We start from the raw sequence: 22,582 nt of genomic DNA, 5'->3' as shown, positions 1-22,582 counted from the left end.
TGTTAGTAGTTGTTACTTGTGGAGTAGTAGTAGTTATTGTTTGTGGAGTTTTAGTTGTTTTACTTGTGAGAGTAGTAGTAGTGTTTGTGAACTTGAGTAGTAGTAGTAGTTATTGTTTGTGGAGTTTTAGTAGTTGTTTGTGGAGTTTTAGTAGTTGTTGCTTGTGGAGTAGTAGTAGTTATTGTTTGTGGAGTTTTAGTAGTTGTTTGTTGAGTTTTAGTAATTGTTTGTGGAGTTTTAGTAGTTGTTGGCTGTGGAGTTGTAGTAGTTGTTATTTGTTGAGTGTTAGTAGTTGTTACTTGTTGAGTGTTAGTAGTTGTTACTTGTGGAGTAGTAGTAGTTATTGTTTGTGGAGTTTTAGTAGTTGTTTGTGGAGTTTTAGTAGTTGTTGGTTGTGGAGTAGTAGTAGTTATTGTTTGTGGAGTTTTAGTAGTTGTTTGTGGAGTAGTAGTAGTTGTTGTTTGTGGAGTTTTAGTAGTTGTTTGTGGAGTTTTAGTAATTGTTGTGGAGTTTTAGTAGTTGGTTGTGGAGTAGTAGTAGTTATTGTTTGTGGAGTTTTAGTAGTAGTAGTAGTGTTTGTGTAGTTTTAGTAGTTGTTGCTTGTGGAATAGTAGTAGTTATTGTTTGTGTAGTTTTAGTAGTTGTTTGTGGAGTAGTAGTAGTTATTGTTTGTGGAGTTTTAGTAGTTGTTGGTTGTGTAGTTTTAGAAGTTGCTGGTTGTGTAGTTTTAGAAGTTGTTACTTGTGGAGTAGTAGTAGTTATTGTTTGTGGAGTTGTAGTAGTTATTGTCTGTGGAGTTGTAGTAGTTGTTATTTGTTGAGTGTTAGTAGTTATTGTTTGTGGAGCTTTAGAAGTTGATGGTTGTGGAGTTTTAGAAGTTGTTGGTTGTGGAGTATTAGAAGTTGTTGTTTTAGAAGTTGTTGGTTGTGGAGTTTTAGAAGTTGTTGCTTGTGGAGTTGTAGAACTTGTTGCTTGTGGAGTTGTAGAAGTTGTTGCTTGTAGACTTGCAGAAGTTGTTGCTTGTAGAGTTGTAGAAGTTGTTGCTTGTAGAGTTGTACTAGTCGTTTCTGGGGTTTTAGCCACTGTCGTTGTGTTTGTGGTTCTAACAGTTGTTGTAACGTCACTGGTGGTGGAAGACGTTGTTGTTGTAGGACGCCAGCCAGTAGTCGTATGGCTAGTTGTTGCCGGGGAGCTTGTGGTGATGTTTACAATGTTTACAACGTATATTCGGGCCGGTTTACTCTTCGTGTCTTCCAGCTCACAATAGTAGAGCGAAGTAACACTGGGGTTCACTGTGATGTACACAGCAGTTGAGTTGAGTCTCGTCACTGAAATAGACGAACACAATAAATGTACACTAGTCGCTTAGTACCAACTGCCACGACAAAGTTGGCCAACATTTTGCTCGCACGCCTTCTACGACTGAGGGCTCTTACAACTCGATTTCCGTCATATATAACTCCTACGACCGATTCATTGTTAATCCGAGAACACCCGTCTAAGTCGAAAATAACGCAACCGTCGAGTTGGCCAATTTCGCCGTGACAGTGTTATGATAGATTCACACTATGAACGGTCACGGCGGAGTTGGCCAATTTCGCCGTGACAGTTGACACTCTTAGACTCGCATTACAACACCTTACCAGTGTTATGATAGATTCACACTATGAACGGTCACGGCGGAGTTGGCCAATTTCGCCGTGACATATGACACTCTTAGACTCGCATTACAACACCTTACCAGCGTTATGATAGATTCACACTATGAACGGTCACGGCGGAGTTGGCCAATTTCGCCGTGACAGTTGACACTCTTAGAATTGCATTACAACACCTTACCAGTGTTATGATAGATTCACACTATAAACGGTCACGGCGGAGTTGGCCAATTTCGCCGTGACATATGACACTCTTAGACTCGCATTACAACACCTTACCAGTGTTATGATAGATTCACACTATAAACGGTCACGGCGGAGTTGGCCAATTTCGCCGTGACAGTTGACACTCTTAGACTCGCATTACAACACCTTACCAGTGTTATGTTAGATTCACACTATGAACGGTCACGGCGGAGTTGGCCAATTTCGCCGTGACATATGACACTCTTAGACTAGCATTACACAACCTTACCAGTGTTATGCTAGATTCACACTATGACGGTCACGGCGGAGTTGGCCAAACCGACATTTGCGTTGTAATTTTTTCAACTTACTACGGGTGCGCTAAGATTAACAACTATGCGGTCGTAGAATGTTTATACGACTAGAATCAAATTGTAAGAGCGCTCAACTTAGCAAATGAACAGTCGTAGAAGTCATGAGATCGGCGAGTTTGCCAACACCGTCGTGACAGTTGGTAGTCTGACTCTAGCACTAGTCGCGGTTTGTCAAGTGCTGGGTAGGCTGGTTTGTAACCACCGCTGTTTACGAAAACCACACGGCTACTTTTGACATGCGTATTGGCAACTTCTTTTTCAGACTTGTCAATCAAATCTAAGTTTGTTTTATAGCGTACAACTTGCCATTAGCAGAAAGTAGTATTTGTACATGACGTAGTATCACACAATACTAAAGTTAGACGTTTTACGTTTATTGTCATTACAATAGAATACTCAAGAAGATAATCTATTTTGGATAGTTCTGTACAACTGGTTTTTGTTGACATCTAAAATGTAAACATAAGGATTTCTTTAACAAAACACTTACGTGTTTCTGGAATTATTTTAATATAAATTAAAACTATTTAATTTTGTTTTGTATGTCTGTAAGCTGGCACTGGAAACACTAGCATCTCACTATGTTCATATTTCAAAAAAATCTCACAATCATAAGTCCCTACCAGTTTACACAACTCTGAATTCAACAACAGACAATCTGTTGTTCCAACCAGTGCACCACGACTGGTATATAAAAAGCCGTGGTATGTGCTATCCTCTCCGTGGGATGATGCGTTTAAAATATCCCTTGCTCCTGATGAGAAAATGAAGCGGGACCCTCTCTCTCTAAGACTATATGTCAAATTTACCAAATGTTTGACATCCAATAACCAATGATTACCAAATCAATATGCTCTAGTGGTGTTAAAGAAAAAAAACTTTAACTTTTCAACAACAGACAATGAAAATATTAAGTATGTATGTTGTATATTTGTTTTAAAACGATAAACTCATGTTTATTTCAAACATATTTTCCAACAACATACAAAGAGAGAAGCTGGACGAAATCCCACAGCATGTGTCCATGTTTGGTGTTTTACAGGGCAAGTCAGACGGATTACACAGCAGGTAGTGTGTTTTAAAGTGTTCTTCGCCATCGAGAAATGTCTTGTATTATCATCAAAATTGTTATCTCATATCTTTAACCTTTCTGTACTGGATAGACAAATGGTGAGTCGTAGCTAACCAGGTGTCTCACCTGAATGGGACGTGGTGTTGGAAGACCTGATACTAATATGGATGTGTTAACATTGGATAGACAAATGGCGGGTCATAGCTAACCATGTGTCTCACCTGAATGGGACGTGGTGTTGGAAGACCTGATACTAATATGGATGTGTTAACATTGGATAGACAAATGGCGGGTCATAGCTAGTCAGGTGTCTCACCTGAATGGGACGTGGTGTTGGAAGACCTGATATTAATATGATGTGATATTAATATGGATGTGTTAACATTGGATAGACAAATGGTGAGTCGTAGCTAACCAGGTATCTCACCTGAATGGGACGTGGTGTTGGAAGACCTGATACTAATATGGATGTGTTAACATTGGATAGACAAATGGCGGGTCATAGCTAGTCAGGTGTCTCACCTGAATGGGACATGGTGTTGGAAGACCTGAAACTAATATGGATGTGTTAACATTGGATAGACAAATGGCGGGTCATAGCTAACCATGTGTCTCACCTGAATGGGACGTGGTGTTGGAAGACCTGATACTAATATGGATGTGTTAATATTGGATAGACAAATGGCGGGTCATAGCTAACCATGTGTCTCACCTGAATGGGACGTGGTGTTGGAAGACCTGATACTAATATGGATGTGTTAACATTGGATAGACAAATGGCGGGTCATAGCTAACCATGTGTCTCATCTGAACGGGAGGGGGTGTTGGAAGACCTGATACTAATATGGATGTGTTAACATTGGATAGACAAATGGTGAGTCATAGCTAACCATGTGTCTCACCTGAATGGGACGTGGTGTTGGAAGACCTGATACTAATATGGATGTGTTAACATTGGATAGACAAATGGCGGGTCATAGCTAGTCAGGTGTCTCACCTGAATGGGACGTGGTGTTGGAAGACCTGATACTAATATGGATGTGTTAACATTGGATAGACAAATGGCGGGTCATAGCTAGTCAGGTGTCTCACCTGAATGGGACGTGGTGTTGGAAGACCTGATATTAATATGGATGTGTTAACATTGGATAGACAAATGGTGAGTCGTAGCTAACCAGGTATCTCACCTGAATGGGACGTGGTGTTGGAAGACCTGATACTAATATGGATGTGTTAACATTGGATAGACAAATGGCGGGTCATAGCTAGTCAGGTGTCTCACCTGAATGGGACATGGTGTTGGAAGACCTGAAACTAATATGGATGTGTTAACATTGGATAGACAAATGGCGGGTCATAGCTAACCATGTGTCTCACCTGAATGGGACGTGGTGTTGGAAGACCTGATACTAATATGGATGTGTTAATATTGGATAGACAAATGGCGGGTCATAGCTAACCATGTGTCTCACCTGAATGGGACGTGGTGTTGGAAGACCTGATACTAATATGGATGTGTTAACATTGGATAGACAAATGGCGGGTCATAGCTAACCATGTGTCTCATCTGAACGGGAGGGGGTGTTGGAAGACCTGATACTAATATGGATGTGTTAACATTGGATAGACAAATGGTGAGTCATAGCTAACCATGTGTCTCACCTGAATGGGACGTGGTGTTGGAAGACCTGATACTAATATGGATGTGTTAACATTGGATAGACAAATGGCGGGTCATAGCTAGTCAGGTGTCTCACCTGAAAGGGACGTGGTGTTGGAAGACCTGATACTAATATGGATGTGTTAATATTGGATAGACAAATGGCGGGTCATAGCTAACCATGTGTCTCACCTGAATGGGACGTGGTGTTGGAAGACCTGATACTAATATGGATGTGTTAACATTGGATAGACAAATGGCGGGTCATAGCTAGTCAGGTGTCTCACCTGAATGGGACGTGGTGTTGGAAGACCTGATACTAATATGGATGTGTTAACATTGGATAGACAAATGGCGGGTCATAGCTAGTCAGGTGTCTCACCTGAATGGGACGTGGTGTTGGAAGACCTGATATTAATATGGATGTGTTAACATTGGATAGACAAATGGTGAGTCGTAGCTAACCAGGTATCTCACCTGAATGGGACGTGGTGTTGGAAGACCTGATACTAATATGGATGTGTTAACATTGGATAGACAAATGGCGGGTCATAGCTAGTCAGGTGTCTCACCTGAATGGGACATGGTGTTGGAAGACCTGAAACTAATATGGATGTGTTAACATTGGATAGACAAATGGCGGGTCATAGCTAACCATGTGTCTCACCTGAATGGGACGTGGTGTTGGAAGACCTGATACTAATATGGATGTGTTAATATTGGATAGACAAATGGCGGGTCATAGCTAACCATGTGTCTCACCTGAATGGGACGTGGTGTTGGAAGACCTGATACTAATATGGATGTGTTAACATTGGATAGACAAATGGCGGGTCATAGCTAACCATGTGTCTCATCTGAACGGGAGGGGGTGTTGGAAGACCTGATACTAATATGGATGTGTTAACATTGGATAGACAAATGGTGAGTCATAGCTAACCATGTGTCTCACCTGAATGGGACGTGGTGTTGGAAGACCTGATACTAATATGGATGTGTTAACATTGGATAGACAAATGGCGGGTCATAGCTAGTCAGGTGTCTCACCTGAAAGGGACGTGGTGTTGGAAGACCTGATACTAATATGGATGTGTTAATATTGGATAGACAAATGGCGGGTCATAGCTAACCATGTGTCTCACCTGAATGGGACGTGGTGTTGGAAGACCTGATACTAATATGGATGTGTTAATATTGGATAGACAAATGGCGGGTCATAGCTAACCATGTGTCTCACCTGAATGGGACGTGGTGTTGGAAGACCTGATACTAATATGGATGTGTTAATATTGGATAGACAAATGGCGGGTCATAGCTAACCATGTGTCTCACCTGAATGGGACGTGGTGTTGGAAGACCTGATACTAATATGGATGTGTTAATATTGGATAGACAAATGGCGGGTCATAGCTAACCATGTGTCTCACCTGAATGGGACGTGGTGTTGGAAGACCTGATACTAATATGGATGTGTTAATATTGGATAGACAAATGGTGAGTCATAGCTAACCATGTGTCTCACCTGAATGGGACGTGGTGTTGGAAGACCTGATACTAATATGGATGTGTTAACATTGGATAGACAAATGGCGGGTCATAGCTAGTCAGGTGTCTCACCTGAATGGGACGTGGTGTTGGAAGACCTGATACTAATATGGATGTGTTAACATTGGATAGACAAATGGCGGGTCATAGCTAACCATGTGTCTCACCTGAATGGGACGTGGTGTTGGAAGACCTGATACTAATATGGATGTGTTAACATTGGATAGACAAATGGCGGGTCATAGCTAACCATGTGTCTCACCTGAACGGGACGTGGTGTTGGAAGACCTGATACTAATATGGATGTGTTAACATTGGATAGACAAATGGCGGGTCATAGCTAACCATGTGTCTCACCTGAATGGGACGTGGTGTTGGAAGACCTGATACTAATATGGATGTGTTAACATTGGATAGACAAATGGCGGGTCATAGCTAGTCAGGTGTCTCACCTGAATGGGACGTGGTGTTGGAAGACCTGATACTAATATGGATGTGTTAACATTGGATAGACAAATGGCGGGTCATAGCTAACCATGTGTCTCACCTGAACGGGACGTGGTGTTGGAAGACCTGATACTAATATGGATGTGTTAACATTGGATAGACAAATGGCGGGTCATAGCTAACCATGTGTCTCACCTGAATGGGACGTGGTGTTGGAAGACCTGATACTAATATGGATGTGTTAACATTGGATAGACAAATGGCGGGTCATAGCTAACCATGTGTCTCACCTGAATGGGACGTGGTGTTGGAAGACCTGATACTAATATGGATGTGTTAACATTGGATAGACAAATGGCGGGTCATAGCTAACCATGTGTCTCACCTGAATGGGACGTGGTGTTGGAAGACCTGATACTAATATGGATGTGTTAACATTGGATAGACAAATGGCGGGTCATAGCTAGTCAGGTGTCTCACCTGAATGGGACGTGGTGTTGGAAGACCTGATACTAATATGGATGTGTTAACATTGGATAGACAAATGGCGGGTCATAGCTAACCATGTGTCTCACCTGAATGGGACGTGGTGTTGGAAGACCTGATACTAATATGGATGTGTTAACATTGGATAGACAAATGGCGGGTCATAGCTAACCATGTGTCTCACCTGAATGGGACGTGGTGTTGGAAGACCTGATACTAATATGGATATGTTAACATTGGATAGACAAATGGTGGGTCATAGCTAGTCAGGTGTCTCACCTGAACGGGAGGGGGTGGTGGCGATACTACTATGGATGTGCAAATTAGGCTATACGCAAATAAGCAATTGGATTAGTGTTATGGAAACATAAGTGTCGGAAGAGTTTGGCATATTAAAGAAATAATATTAAAACAATAATTGTGGTGTGTGATTAATTTGCCTTTCAGGTGCGAGGAAGAGGGGGGAGGGGATGCAAGGCATATTGTTATCACCTCAGCATCAGAGTTTCGCGCCCTGAATTTCAGACAAGTAATTGATGCCAGGCGTGGTTGGATCTAGCTCCGTAGGCAGAGGTAGATCACTGGCTGAGGTGTTTGTGTCGTAGGATCGAACTGCCCCAGTGGATCCATTCTCTGATCGGGTGTTTTCCGTATATAAAAGATCCTTTGCCGCTAATGGAAAAAATGTAGCGGGTTTCCTCTAAGACTACGAGACAAAATTTATCAAATGTTTGAAATCCAATAACTAATGATAAATCAATGTGCAGTCGTGCTGATTATTAAACATAACACAGTTTAACTTTGAATTAAGGCATATTTGATTTGCTGTTAATGATAAACAAATACGGTTTCGGTTTGGGGGTGGGGGTTCTTTGTGCAAATCCACTAGCTACGGTGATGGTGAGAGTACAAAGATATTTTGAAGACTAAACTCCTACTTTTGGAGGATTCGAGTTTCTCCTCGTTAAGAAGAAATTTAACATCATCAAGAGAGTTGTCTCCCGCCGTCGAGCCCGGTACCACACACGTGAGGTTGACAGGAGTTCCTGGAGCCACGGTCGAGCTGAGTGGCGTTATCATGGGCTGGATGGGGAGTGGTGATTTAACTTTCAGTCGTATTCTTTTAATAAGTGTCTTCCCTGTATCTTTCTTAGAAACAACGCAGCTGAATACTCCTGAAAAAATTTAATGAGGATGATAATACTAATACCAATAATAATGATAATGATAATAATGATGATGGTGATAATGATGATGATGATAATAACAATCATCATTATCATCATATCGATTTGAAACAAGTTACACAAAGAAACATCATAGCACGCTGAGTCATTATGCTATGAGATAGGTATAATGGTGATGCATAGTCCTACATGAACGATAGTTACATACTATTTGTCTACGAATAAGAACATAAAATGGCTGCCAAAGGACCACCGTTTTTTGGACGTTCAGTAAATCAGTAAATGTGGAGTATGATTTCATTGGTATAGCTTTTTTCTAACATCACATTCTGTATCACGCACCAGTTTTAAGGTAAGACATATCCAAATGAAAATCGTACCATCAATACCCAACATAATAAACTGGTTTCAGACAAAATCTGATGGATTTGTATTTCATACTTTTCCCGCTATTAAACTTCAAAAAGTGGGACACTGCTTTTTAATCTCCCATTTATATAATTTGTATATATGTTTCTATATATATATGTATTCATATGTGTTTCTTTGTGTCTCTGTGTGTAAGTAGGTATGATTAGTGAGTGAGTGTGTGAGTGAGTAGAATGTAGATGGTCGAGTGAGCGAACAAGTAAGCAAGTGAGTGAAATGGTGAGTAAGTAAACAAGTTACCTGAATCGGCTGGCTGTAGGTTTAAAATGCGAATTACTGCGTGATGGTCTCTACCGTCATTTGACTGGGTCACCAACTGTGTATGGTTAAAGCGAGGTATTCTGACAGGATCGCTTTTATAGAGCCACGTGAAATATATGGCGACACGTCTTTTAGAGGATACCTCCACCCAACAGTGAAACGACACGTCAGACCCAGCCATGACGCTCACTGTCGGAATGTCGTGGTCCATGTTGGATTTCAAACCTCTGAAGCCAGATGTGGCGTAGATCGTGTCAAGTTTGACTTCCGCAACTGAAACAATAATAATAATAATAATAATAATAATAATAATAAAAACAACAACAATAATAATAATAAAAGAAAACAAACCCATAAAATAAATACATATATTCACAGTAAATAAACCATCTTTGTCTATCTCGCTAGATATGTTTATCTATGGCTCTAACCATCCATCAATAATATACAGGCCAACAACGCACGCAATAACCCATCCATCTATCATACACAGACAAATCATCCATCCATCCATCTATCCATCAATCCATAATACATAGACCAATAACCAATGCATCCATCCATCAATCAAAAATACATGTGGTGGAAAACAACGTCATATAACTTGTTTAAAATTAATAACGTACAAGGTAACAGTAAGACTTTAGTACGTAATAATATCGCCATAACCTTACATGGTACGTAATAATATCGCCATAACCTTACATGGTACGTAATAATATCGCCATAACCTTACATGGTACGTAACAATATCGCCATAACCTTACATGGTACGTAATAATATAACCTTACATGGTACGTAATGATATCGCCATAACCTTACATGGTACGTAATGATATCGCCATAACCTTACATGGTACGTAATGATATCGCCATAACCTTACATGGTACGTAATGATATCGCCATAACCTTACATGGTACGTAATGATATCGCCATAACCTTACATGGTACGTAATCATATCGCCATAACCTTACATGGTACGTAATCATATCGCCATAACCTTACATGGTACGTAATCATATCGCCATAACCTTACATGGTACGTAATCATATCGCCATAACCTTACATGGTACGTAATCATATCGCCATAACCTTATATGGTACGTAATCATATCGCCATAACCTTACATGGTACGTAATCATATCGCCATAACCTTACATGGTACGTAATCATATCGCCATAACCTTACATGGTACGTAATCATATCGCCATAACCTTACATGGTACGTAATGATATCGCCATAACCTTACATGGTACGTAATGATATCGCCATAACCTTACATGGTACGTAATGATATCGCCATAACCTTACATGGTACGTAATGATATCGCCATAACCTTACATGGTACGTAATGATATCGCCATAACCTTACATGGTACGTAATGATATCGCCATAACCTTACATGGTACGTAATAATATCGCCATAACCTTATATGGTACGTAATCATATCGCCATAACCTTACATGGTACGTAATGATATCGCCATAATCTTACATGGTACGTAATGATATCGCCATAATCTTACATGGTACGTAATGATATCGCCATAACCTTACATGGTACGTAATAATATCGCCATAACCTTTTTCCTCTCTGGCTTTAGATTCACTGTTAACCCTATATTTCACAGAACTCTATGTTTTCATGTTTCCAAATTTAAAAAATAGTGTTAAATATAATATAATATAGTATTATATGATATAATATGATATGATATGATATGATATGATATGATATGATATAATATATTCATATTGTTCACATTACACGTTTATATGTACAGTGCAATTATCGTACACCTGTAATGTGAACAATGTTAGCTTATAACATGGCTGTAAGGAATTGATATCAGGCCCCCTGCCACTCCATATTTCTATGTTGGGTAAAAACGTGTATTTAAATAATAATAATACTACTGTAAGACTACAGATTGTATAGGAGAGTTTTTATGTAGTTACTTACATGGATTCACTAACAGTTCCACCTGTACCGTTAAGCCCAACAGTACCCACACTGCTGCGTGGTACAACATTGTCTTTACTGACATGGGTTCACTAACAGTTCCACCTGTATCGTCAAGCCCAACAGTACCCACACTGCTGCGTGGTCCAACATTGTCTTTACTTACATGGGTTCACTAACAGTTCCACCTGTACCGTCAAGCCCAACAGTACCCACACTGCTGCGTGGTACAACATTGTCTTTACTTACATGGGTTCACTAACAGTTCCACCTGTACCGTCAAGCCCAACAGTACCCACACTGCTGCGTGGTACAACATTGTCTTTACTGACATGGGTTCACTAACAGTTCCACAGTACCCACACCTGTATCGTCAAGCCCAACAGTACCCACACTGCAGCGTGGTACAACATTGTCTTTACTGACATGGGTTCACTAACAGTTCCACCTGTATCGTCAAGCCCAACAGTACCCACACTGCTGCGTGGTACAACATTGTCTTTACTTACGTGGGTTCACTAACAGTTCCGCCTGTACCGCCAAGCCCAACAGTACCCACACTGCTGCGTGGTACAACATTGTCTTTACTTACGTGGGTTCACTAACAGTTCCACCTGTACCGTCAAGCCCAACAGTACCCACACTGCTGCGTGGTACAACATTGTCTTTACTGACATGGGTTCACTAACAGTTCCACCTGTATCGCCAAGCCCAACAGTACCCACACTGCTGCGTGGTACAACATTGTCTTTACTTACATGGGTTCACTAAGGGTTCCACCTGTATCGTCAAGCCCAACAGTACCCACACTGCTGCGTGGTACAACATTGTCTTTACTTACATTGGTTCACTAACAGTTCCACCTGTATCGTCAAGCCCAACAGTACCCACACTGCTGCGTGGTACAACATTGTCTTTACTTACATGGGTTCACTAAGGGTTCCGCCTGTACCGCCAAGCCCAACAGTACCCACACTGCTGCGTTGTACAACATTGTCTTTACTTACATTGGTTCACTAACAGTTCCACCTGTATCGTCAAGCCCAACAGTACCCACACTGCTGCGTGGTACAACATTGTCTTTACTTACATGGGTTCACTAAAGGTTCCGCCTGTACCGCCAAGCCCAACAGTACCCACACTGCTGCGTGGTACAACATTGTCTTTACTTACATGGGTTCACTAAGGGTTCCGCCTGTACCGCCAAGCCCAACAGTACCCACACTGCTGCGTGGTACAACATTGTCTTTCAGCTTCCTCTTTTGTCAGCGATCTGTGATGGCAGATTGACGAACAGACAACGGTGGTGCCATCTGTAAATGTTAATCATATATAATAAAACATTATACTACAACTCGGGGACTGAATAAGATTGAAAGAAAAGAAGAATTAAAAAATTTAAAATAATAAGTGTATAAATATACGCCACGAATAGACAAATTCCTAATTAGCAAAGGGTCCGTGTTTTATAACGAGGCACGCAACAACATTATACTCCGTTTTTGATTTAAACATGACCCCCACCCCACCCATCCCCCCAAAAGCAGACTTTAAAAAAAAGAAAGAAAAAAAGAAAGCCCCCAAAACAAAACAAATGACAACAACAACAAAACAATATATGTGTGGTCCTTAACCATATGTCCGACGCCATATAACCGTAAATAAAATGTGTTGAGTGCGTCGTTAAATAAAACATTTCCTTCTTTATATAATTTCGAATTGTACAGCCCATGAACACAACCCTTTAAATTTAAAGTTCCAGCTTGTTAATGATGAAAACACCGGTACGAGATTTAGTTTCATAAAGTAAGTAAAGACAGAAAGTGTGGTGTTTTTCCTAATTGGTCACATATGAAAGTCTTTGCATGGTTCACCCGAATCCCCCCGTTCGGGCTAAATGTTTTCTTACTACGCCCCTGCTTATGTGTGTGCTGAGGGTGAAGGCCACGATCAAAGAACAAATTGATTTATTAATGATCGACTATTGGCGTAATTGATCTGTCGGGACGGAAATAAACCATCGTGACGTCATTTCCCAGTATCTGTTGAGACCGTTTAATTACTCGTCGCCACCACATAGGCTACACCTTTTGTTACCTGCCAGACAGATTTCCACCCACATGAGAGGACGCACCGCTCTCAGCAGTACTTGGAACAGAAAATAACTCAAAGGGTATATAATGGGACCTTACGACGCATTGAATCTTAATAATACACTCTTTCTGACATGTAGAAAATACGTTTCTTTTCACTGAACGCAGACCGTTGACATACATCGTGCTAGCTAGTTTGTTATTACAGAGAGTGACGCAGGTACTGCTTCTTTAGAAAGCTATTTTTAGAAGCCTATTTCTTCAATAGCAGGCGTGACGTGGATGTTTCGCCACTGACTACGCATTTCATTTGTTATTAGCCTTAAGTCGTTGGTCAGTGGCTTGCGATGAACATTAAACCACATATTAGTTTACAAGATGCGCTTTACAGCCGTTCGTAATATCAGAATACATTCAGTGTAAGGCACGATAGCGTGAACAAAAATCTACTTTCTTTGTAGGCCTATATTATAGGCGGCGGAACGTTTTGAATATTGGGGAGGGGTGTCAACCTGCAGTGAGCGAAGGGCACGAGCTAGTTGCGGGAGGGGGTGGGGGCGGGGCCATACTCCCCCGGAAAATTTTGAAATTTAGATGGCCTGAAATGCGATTTTCTGGCATGTATTTCATAGAATGAGTCATTTTAAAACCGAGTTTCGACTATTTTTTTCCTTTGTAATTGATAGTTGAGTGCTCGTTAAATTAGGGGATAACCCTACTGTGTTTTCCGATTTGCGGACGTATATCGGTGGTTTTACTGTCGCAAATTTAGTTTTATTGGCGACGCGTTAGCGGAGCCAATAAAACGGTAAATTTGCTACTGTAAAAGCGATATACGTCCGCAAAAACGGAAAACACAGAAGGCTTATCCCTATTCTAATTAAACTGCTTGCTGGTTGATTTTAAATAGAAAATTGTCACATTTGTAGTAAGAATAAGCCTATAAACGTCACCAGCTGGTGACGTCTTTAGGCAGCCCATTAACAGACGATGGGTGGTCGGACAGTTAGCGGCTCGAACATAGGTGTGTAATTTGACATATTTAATCTGCTCCAATAATTAGATAACGACTAATAAAGAATAATATGTTCATTTCTGACATAAAAACTTCTCATTATTTAACGACTTCTGTACGTAATATGAACGCTACAGAAATTGTCTTTATGACGTCATTACAAAACAACCCTGTTCTTCGCTTAACTTATGACGTATTTCTGCCAGAAAATTTGCGACCGGTATATCGGTGATTTTACCACCTGAAATTTTTAGCAGAGATCCAGTCAGATTCGTTCTTACAAATGTGTTGAATTAGAATAAAGTATTTCTTTCCTTTCCTTGTAATTTATTTTTTAAATAATGTAACTAGCCGACGGAACATATAATATATTGGGGGCCCATGAGAATAGATTTGTATTGTCGTAAAGCACCGATCGGTATATCCACTCTATTATTCCCGACCTAATTGTGAGCATGTATGTGACTAAAGAGTAGAACGGCTAAAAATTAAAGTAAATAATAAAAATCTACGAAATTCCGCAGTTGGTAGTAAAAAATAAAATAATGGAAGAATAAAAAAGAACAAAATAATGTCCAGCTAAATCGTGGGTTTTCCCCAACCACGTAGGCTACTCCCTACCGTTCTTACAACTTTCTATCATATATCCACCATGCCAAAACCATTACATGTGTACATATTTGACTGATAATACTTGAGTGTTTGCAATAAAAAAACACCCCGGTAACAGCATTTAATAAAGTTTTAATTTGTAAAACGCCACGCTCCATTCTTCGCCGTTTACTTCCGGGTTCTATTCAATGTTATTTGTTTACCATAGTTTGACACCCAGTAGCCGATGTATTTTTCGTGCTGGGGTGTCGTTAAACATTCATTCATTCATTTACTCTTCAATGTTTGTTATCGCGATTTAATATGAAGATATCCTTGTTTAAAACCACAAATTATTCGTTTGCAGAGTAGAGTAAATTCAACCAAATTTGTCAACAATTATTTTTAATAAATTATTTCAATGAAAAAAAACAAAAAAACCCCAAACCCAACCCAAACAAAATCAATAAAATAAATAAATAAATAAATAAATATATTCAATGCAAAATTAAAAAAATTAAAAATGTTTATATGTATACATGTAATTAATAAAAAAAAAATCAATAACGTACATATATAATTACAGAAATAAATATTAAATTTTCAAATGATGAAAAATAAATAGGAAATTAAAAAAATTAAATCAGCCATATATAGTTTTTTTGTTCTTAATTTTTTTTTTCTTCACATGCAAGTAGAAATATAACAATGCTTTTTCATACACATTTACATGAAATTAGAAATGATAGTGGTATTGTTTTTCAATATTTATAATTTGTTAATGTAAATAATTTAATTTGTGTGTACAAAATGACATAATCTGATAGGAATTCTGATTTCACTGAGCCTGTTTTAACATAAATCTATTTGACCTACCGGTATCTAAATTTTATACTTTTCAGTACTTATATTAAGAAAAGTCCAATGTAAATAATCTTTATCATGGTTCATACACTTATTTACCAAGAAAATTCATGACTTTCCATGATTTCCACTGATAATGAAATTAACAGCAATTAAAAACTGCTTTAGACATTATACTATTTTTTCTCTCCAAAGGCTGCAAGAGTAATAAATTATAAATTAAAGAAACAAAATACTGCTATTTTATAAATGTGGATTTCTAAAACCAGATGCAACAAGAAATAATTATGACTATATATAAAAGTACACTTATGGTTTACTAATAGTTTAAAGTGAATATAGGTACAACACCAATTAACACTAATTACATTAATTTCAAGAGATGCATTACATGCAGTATTCACACATGGCTTGTTTCATGTTCAATGTATGATGAGTTACTTGCTTAGCATGTACATGTATTTGATAAACTGTACATAAACAATACCTATCTGGTATTTATATTTTCAGTCCAACAGTGTGGGTTTTTTCAATGCCATGCTAGAATTTATCACAATGTAGTCAACATACTACCCCAAATAAATTCTAGATTATAATGTGGAAAGTATTTTGTTATGGTTAGTTTGTTTTTGGGTCAGTAGCAAAAACAGTTTGTTCTGTTATGCCTCAAGTATTTAACCAAATCTCACATTGCAAAACAAGCTCCATAGTCTCTTTAGAATAGCCAATAATGAAAATAAATTAATATTTTTTTTCACATCTCAGCACATTTTAAATTTGGTGTTAAACATTGGTGTTTCAGAAAAACAGCCTTCATAATTTTGACCCATGGTTTTGACACTTGGCATAGATACTGACTCGCCAAGAAGGTAAACCCATGGCCACCACACAGGCTACTCCTACCAATTACTTTAATTTCAGCATTTTCACTTTCATTGGAGTTATTTGTTTACACCACCATCACAGCATCCTTTGGTAGTGTTTTTGTCAGTAATTTCAGATATGCTTAGTATAAAAAGAAAATGCATCCTACATACATATTACAGCTTACAAAAGAGATACCCAACTAATAGGCCCCCTATAGATAGATTAACAAAGGAATAATCAAATGTAGAGTTTAACAAATGAAGAAAAGAAAATTTTATTCTGCCTTGTACCTAAAAAAAATTCTGGGAACATGACTAAAAATTATTAGGTAGGGCCAGTCTAAACTTAAAAAACCAAAAAAAAAACCCCAAAAAAACAAACAACAACAACCCACCTACATCTGTACTCTTTTTAACTTAAAAAAATGGGAAAAATAATGAGGGTAAGCCTTTTTTTTTAGGTAGGGTCGGTTTTAAGAAACAATTGTTTTTACACCTCAATGGGCACTCCACATCTCACTATTCTGTTTATATTGTATGTATGCTATTTGCATGTCTCAAACTATTATTTTCTTCTTCTTCAAATTGTGTATTAGGGGCTGTGGAAGAGGTAAGAGCCGATAGGGCCATGGTATCCTCTTTTTTCCTGTTACTGTTCTCAAAAGTCTGGAGATGTCATAGGCCCTATGTTAACATCTGATATTTAAACTTATTCTGGGTGAGCATGCCTCCGAACCCCCACCAACAGGTTCGGGCCCTCAAATACATGTATACACACTCTCTCTCTCTCTCTCTCTCTCTGTCTGTCTGTCTCTCTCTCTCTCTCTCTCTCTCTCTCTCTCTCACACACACCACAACCTTTTAACAAACAGCACACTATAAGTACCCCCACCCCATCCCCACTTTCAAATACACTCCGCTGGCCCTGTACATAAAAAAAAGTGTTGTTTCTAAAACATTTTTTTCTTTTAGTCTGTGAAATTATTGATTAAAAATAAATAAATAAAATAATAAAATAATCGACAACAAACATGATCAATGCCATGGGGGGTAGGACGAACTCACCTAAACCCTCCCCCTCACCAAAAAGCAGTGAACAAAACACACAAATAAACAAATGTCCACATGGCATACATAAAAGGAAGAAAATATAATATTTCAACTAGATTTTATTCAAATAATATATAAATAATTAATTTTGTTTTAAATCCACACACCGAGAATGGATAGGTTTTTGGCAATGACATACAAACGCCTCGTTTTTCAGCGATTCACTGTTTGTTTTGTTTTTTGTTGTTGTATTTTGTCATATACTAGATCCGTTATGCAGTCCAGACATTCTTTGTGCAATGCATCATCGTCGTAAAAAATATGACCACTTTTCCTGTTCATACAGAGGTAGACAAGTAATTTTATACGACCACTGGCTTCAAATCACAGTACTGAACAGCTGTTTAAAGCGAGACTCTAGGGTGTATAGTGACGACGGGACCTCTAAGGGGGAGATAATTTCTGGGTGTTCGCCATTATATGAACTTGAGTAACCAACCTAATGTACACATGACAGACTCGTCACGTGATTCAAACATGGGCTCGCATAGTATTTTGACGTCACTGGCTCAATAATATTCGAATCCACTGCACCGACAGGCATATCATTTCACAGTCCAGCGCCTTAACCTCTCGGCCTGATCGGCCACTGTGATTTTCACAAAAAATGGAAACACAATAATTGTTAAGTGTAGATGACAATATTATGTACTGTCAAACACTCGGTTGGAAAGTAGTGTAGTTTTTGTATTAGAGTTCATTAATTGTTTAAATTGCAACGGGCCTAATGGCGCACTCAGAAAGTAATAGCCCACCAGCAGAAACTAATAGCCCACCAGCAGAAAGTAATAGCCCACCAGCAGAAACTAATAGCCCACCAGCAGAAACGTCGACCCAGTAAATATCATATTTAAAAACACAACGTGGCATCATTTTGGTACGATCCGAATGTACTGCATACTTGGCAGTGCAGCACCTAAACGACTCGGCCACCGTGATAAACCCGTCTAGTAATTCACTTAAAGCTTCCAAAGAATGATATCCTCCTTTCATTTGCTGATGTAAATTCCTCTGCAACCACTGAGAGAGAAAGGGAGTCGGTGATACTCTCATGAGCATGACTCATGAGGAGATTGTTGAGTCGACCCTGACTCATTGTGCTCCTCAGCCAAGTCTTCAGTCTCCCCAAGATGGAAAAGGACCTCTCTGCTGTAGCAGTAGTTACAGGGATGGTAAAATATATCTGTAATAGACTTGTTACTTCACTAAGCAGTTTCTTTCCCACTTGGCTCGAATTCAGTGCACTGGCAATTGTTCTCATTGATCCCACATGTTTAATGTCCTCATTAGTCACCTGAATGAATTGAGGAAGGAGCTTAAGATGCGTTTTCAATTTAGTCATGTCAATGTCTTTGGTATACAACTTGATTGAATCTAGGAATTCTACGGAGGTCCCGTTGGCTGCTCCTAGGAGCATGTTTTCCGTATCACAAACTATGTCAAAGTCATTTTGATCAAATCTTGCCTCCAACAGGTTGATCAGAAATTCCAACGTTTCGATGTACTCTTGTTTGTGCAGCTGCTTGGGACTGTCAAACTTGTGTGCATCCTGACCATCATCATACCTTTTTGGTCGGTTTCGATGTCTTGGCAGAGTTGGTTCAATATTGAATGCAGCTGCCTCTTTAATCGTCTCACTGTAGAGATGCTCAAACTCGAACTCATCTTGGCGCAGTTTCTGGTAGTACTGTAGCACAGATTTGCAAACTAAATGTGCTTTTTGTGCAGAAGTGTCCCTACTTTGTAAGCTACGTGAAAGCTCTTCTGCTGCATTGAACACAAGATCGGAAACACAGCTAACGAGACACAAACGTAACAGGCATTTATAACTTTTAGATGTATACATGTACATGTATTTTAACACAAATTGTATAAAATTGATATAGATATGAATACAAAAACAGATCTTGGCATACATAATAATATACCATAATTAAGTAACAAAAGCTATAGAATTATTTGGGGGGGGGGGGCAGGCTCCCATAATAAACATTATTGGGGGGGGGGGAGGGGGGAGGGCCCCCCATGGCTCAGCCGCTTCCGCCGCCTATGTATATTGTTATAGACAGACGTGTCCACAACGGACAAACTATTTACTCACGCGCCCACAGATTCTGATATAGCCAACAACTACACATACATTAAACATGTCAAATCAAACGCAACGTAAGCTTGAAGTACGTTGTCCTGGACAAACACCTCAGCAATCTAGGCTGCCTGTCTAGGACAGTATGCTATTGGTAGTCACGGAGAAGTCGGTGTATAGTTGAGGTCCTACACCAATCCAGTGAGCTGCTGAAACTCGCTCTAGGTGGAAGCTAGTATCGGGATACGGACTCACTACCTACTAGCCTGGGGTCCGATAGCTTAAACACTACACCACCTTTTTTCTGTATCAGTAATATCCACTGATAATCACTTTAACAATAAAAGAAAATGTCCCGTTATATTTTTATTTTTCATTTATGATTGTAGTAATTGGATATTCTTTTGACAGGACTGTGGCACAACACATGTATTGCAATCAAAGCGAATAATAGGAATTTTGTTTTTAATTTTAAAAAGACAAGAAATGAGATAATGAAAACGTTGCACCAGTTACTGTGGACTTGCCCTTATGGGTTTTCTAGCTCTCTCGACGTTTGTCTTTATCATTTTGTTTTTTTGAAAGAAAGAAAATAATGAAAATATTGCGTCTGTTACTGTGGACTTGCACTTAGAAAAAATGTGTTACACTATTACTATAACATCTGTGGACTAGGATGTTCAAATTAAAAACATCAAACTACTATCCCCTATGAAAGAAACAGAAGGTTTGAGAAACACCTAGGCAGGAGAGAGAGAGAGAGAGAGAGAGAGAGAGAGAGAGAGAGAGAGAGAGAGAGAGAGAGAGAGAGAGAGAGAGAGAGCGAGAGCGAGAGAGAGAGAGAGAGAGCGAGAGAGAGCGAGAGATAGAGCAACACAGAGAGAGAGAGAGAGAGAGAGAGAGAGAGAGAGAGAGAGAGAGAGAGAGAGAGAGAGAGAGACATATACAATTATACAAATACATTCTATGAATTCACCGAGTTATTTATAAGAATTAAAAATTCTTGCCTTTCTAGTTCATCAATAATTTATTACGATGGTTTTCAGACTTTCTAGACACAGATGGTTTATTATTGACCATTAACGTCTAACATTTCAACTAACCCAGTTTCACATACTATAGTTTCACTACAAATTGTAAAGAATTCATGTCAATAAGTTAATAAAATTCGTTGAAAATATGACTATTGTTTCGTAATGGCCAAAGTCCATTTTCTATCAGGCGTGAATACAATGTCGAACATCGTGATAACCATTCAGCATCACAAAATGGAATCCACAGTTATTCAGGTAATATAAAAAGCTATTTTTCTGAATTAAACTTGAAGAAACTCCTGACCGGCGACATAATGTCACTGATCCAGTTTTCTACCGATCATGCTGACTTCACATAACCTACCCAAGAAACAGCTTTTCAGCTCTACCCATCCGTAGCATCCACGGACTGACTCTATTATGATTAAGTGCAGTGCAGATTAAATCGCACTGTTGATATGTTTTACCCATAAAAGCCACTTAATAGATCACGCACATTTCGATTTATACTATACTTCATGCCAGTCAAAAAAGAAGTATTCCAATTTTCCATGAAATAAAAAGAAAAGGACAAGTGTTTTGGAAACAACAAAAATGTTCTATATTTATGTGTAATTAAAAAGCCCAACTTTGGTTAATATATAAATACAACTCCAAAACTCATCCATAGTGAAACTGTCGTCTTCTCATGGAGTTTAACGTCATATTTTCTTTCTTTATTTATTCTTCTGTGAAGTTTATCTATTAGCTCGAGATTCGTTTTGTATGTATAGTATATATAGGATCCAAAACATCGGGAAGATACAATTTCAAACTACAAGCACCAAAACCATTCTTCTATTGTTTTTGTATTTATATCCTGACCAGTGTTTTTACAAAACTACACACAAGTAGAACATTTTCGCTATGTCCAAATAATTTTCTCCATTTCCTTTTATGTCAAGCCAACCTGAACTTAATGGGAAAACACTTAACGTGTTTGATGGTACGAAGGTTAGGTCACGGATTATATAATTTCACAAGCATAGCAAAACAAATCATATCATTCCATGCACCTGTATAAAACTATGTATTGTGTAACCAATTTGAGATTTTCTAACACCCGGGCGAAATATATTATGAAATGTAAACCAACATAGGTTCTAGTGCCCCCAAAACTATCACTGTTCCCATGATATAAATCTTAAATGAAATCGTCGATAATGCTATGGACAAATAAATCGGCATTTAATGTCGTTTTCGTTTTACATCTTTACTTACTCTTATTGGAAAACATCATAATAATATTGACAAAACTGGGTTTAATAAAATAAAAAAGTTATCTCAGTTAAATAAAGCCTAGGTTAATTTGAATGTATTATTCCTATTTCAGTTAGATACATCCTACGTTAAAGGGACATTCCTGACTTTGCTGCATTGTAAGGTGTTTTCGACTAATACACTATTTCTACAATTCAACTTACATATTAAATATATGTTCTTGTTTAGAATATCAGTGTCTGTATATTTAATGTGTTTCTGGTCGTCTTAATATTTGTAAGAAGTCCAAACTGGATTTTGTCTTCAAATAATTTCGTACGTACGAAAAAAGTATATTTTAGCAAAATAAAATGAAATTTAACGTAGTACAAATTTTAGAACGATC

General features: G+C 38.7%; 2 protein-coding genes across 2 annotated transcripts; both read right to left on the bottom strand.

Annotated features, from left to right (window-relative positions):
* Window positions 1–540: 540 nt before the first annotated feature.
* On the bottom strand, window positions 541–12,438 carry LOC121370178 (mucin-2-like). Its single transcript, XM_041495292.1, has 4 exons — window positions 12,369–12,438; window positions 9,285–9,578; window positions 8,367–8,603; window positions 541–1,328 (listed from the first exon to the last, which is right to left on the bottom strand). The coding sequence occupies exons 1-4, from the start codon at window positions 12,436–12,438 to the stop codon at window positions 541–543; spliced, it is 1,389 nt and encodes a 462-aa protein (XP_041351226.1).
* An 89-nt stretch (window positions 12,439–12,527) lies between these two features.
* On the bottom strand, window positions 12,528–21,330 carry LOC121370176. Its single transcript, XM_041495291.1, has 5 exons — window positions 21,302–21,330; window positions 18,865–19,613; window positions 18,388–18,406; window positions 13,376–13,426; window positions 12,528–12,591 (listed from the first exon to the last, which is right to left on the bottom strand). Exons 1-5 carry the CDS (start codon window positions 21,328–21,330, stop codon window positions 12,528–12,530), a joined length of 912 nt encoding a protein of 303 aa, XP_041351225.1.
* Window positions 21,331–22,582: the final 1,252 nt, after the last annotated feature.

The sequence above is a fragment of the Gigantopelta aegis genome, chromosome 4 (genome assembly GCF_016097555.1).
Source record: "Gigantopelta aegis isolate Gae_Host chromosome 4, Gae_host_genome, whole genome shotgun sequence".
Lineage (NCBI taxonomy): Eukaryota > Metazoa > Mollusca > Gastropoda > Neomphalida > Peltospiridae > Gigantopelta > Gigantopelta aegis.
Note: the sequence above shows the minus strand (reverse complement) of the source record. Positions and strands in the feature narration are given on the sequence as shown.

Bases quoted from the DNA above. Each gene is read 5' to 3' on its own strand.
- LOC121370176 (XM_041495291.1), bottom strand. From the start codon at position 21,330: ATGGGTAGAGCTGAAAAGCTGTTTCTTGG. The intron at 19,614-21,301 runs GTAGGTTATGTG...GTGTCTCGTTAG, and splicing joins GCTGAAAAGCTGTTTCTTGG to CTGTGTTTCCGATCTTGTGT. The intron at 12,592-13,375 runs GTAACAAAAGGT...TAACATTTACAG, and splicing joins GGTGGAAATCTGTCTGGCAG to ATGGCACCACCGTTGTCTGT.
- LOC121370178 (XM_041495292.1), bottom strand. From the start codon at position 12,438: ATGTTGTACCACGCAGCAGTGTGGGTACTGTTGGGCTTGGCGGTACAG. The intron at 8,604-9,284 runs GTAACTTGTTTA...AAATTTTTTCAG, and splicing joins CCTACAGCCAGCCGATTCAG to GAGTATTCAGCTGCGTTGTT. The intron at 1,329-8,366 runs GTAGGAGTTTAG...CGTCTATTTCAG, and splicing joins GAAACTCGAATCCTCCAAAA to TGACGAGACTCAACTCAACT.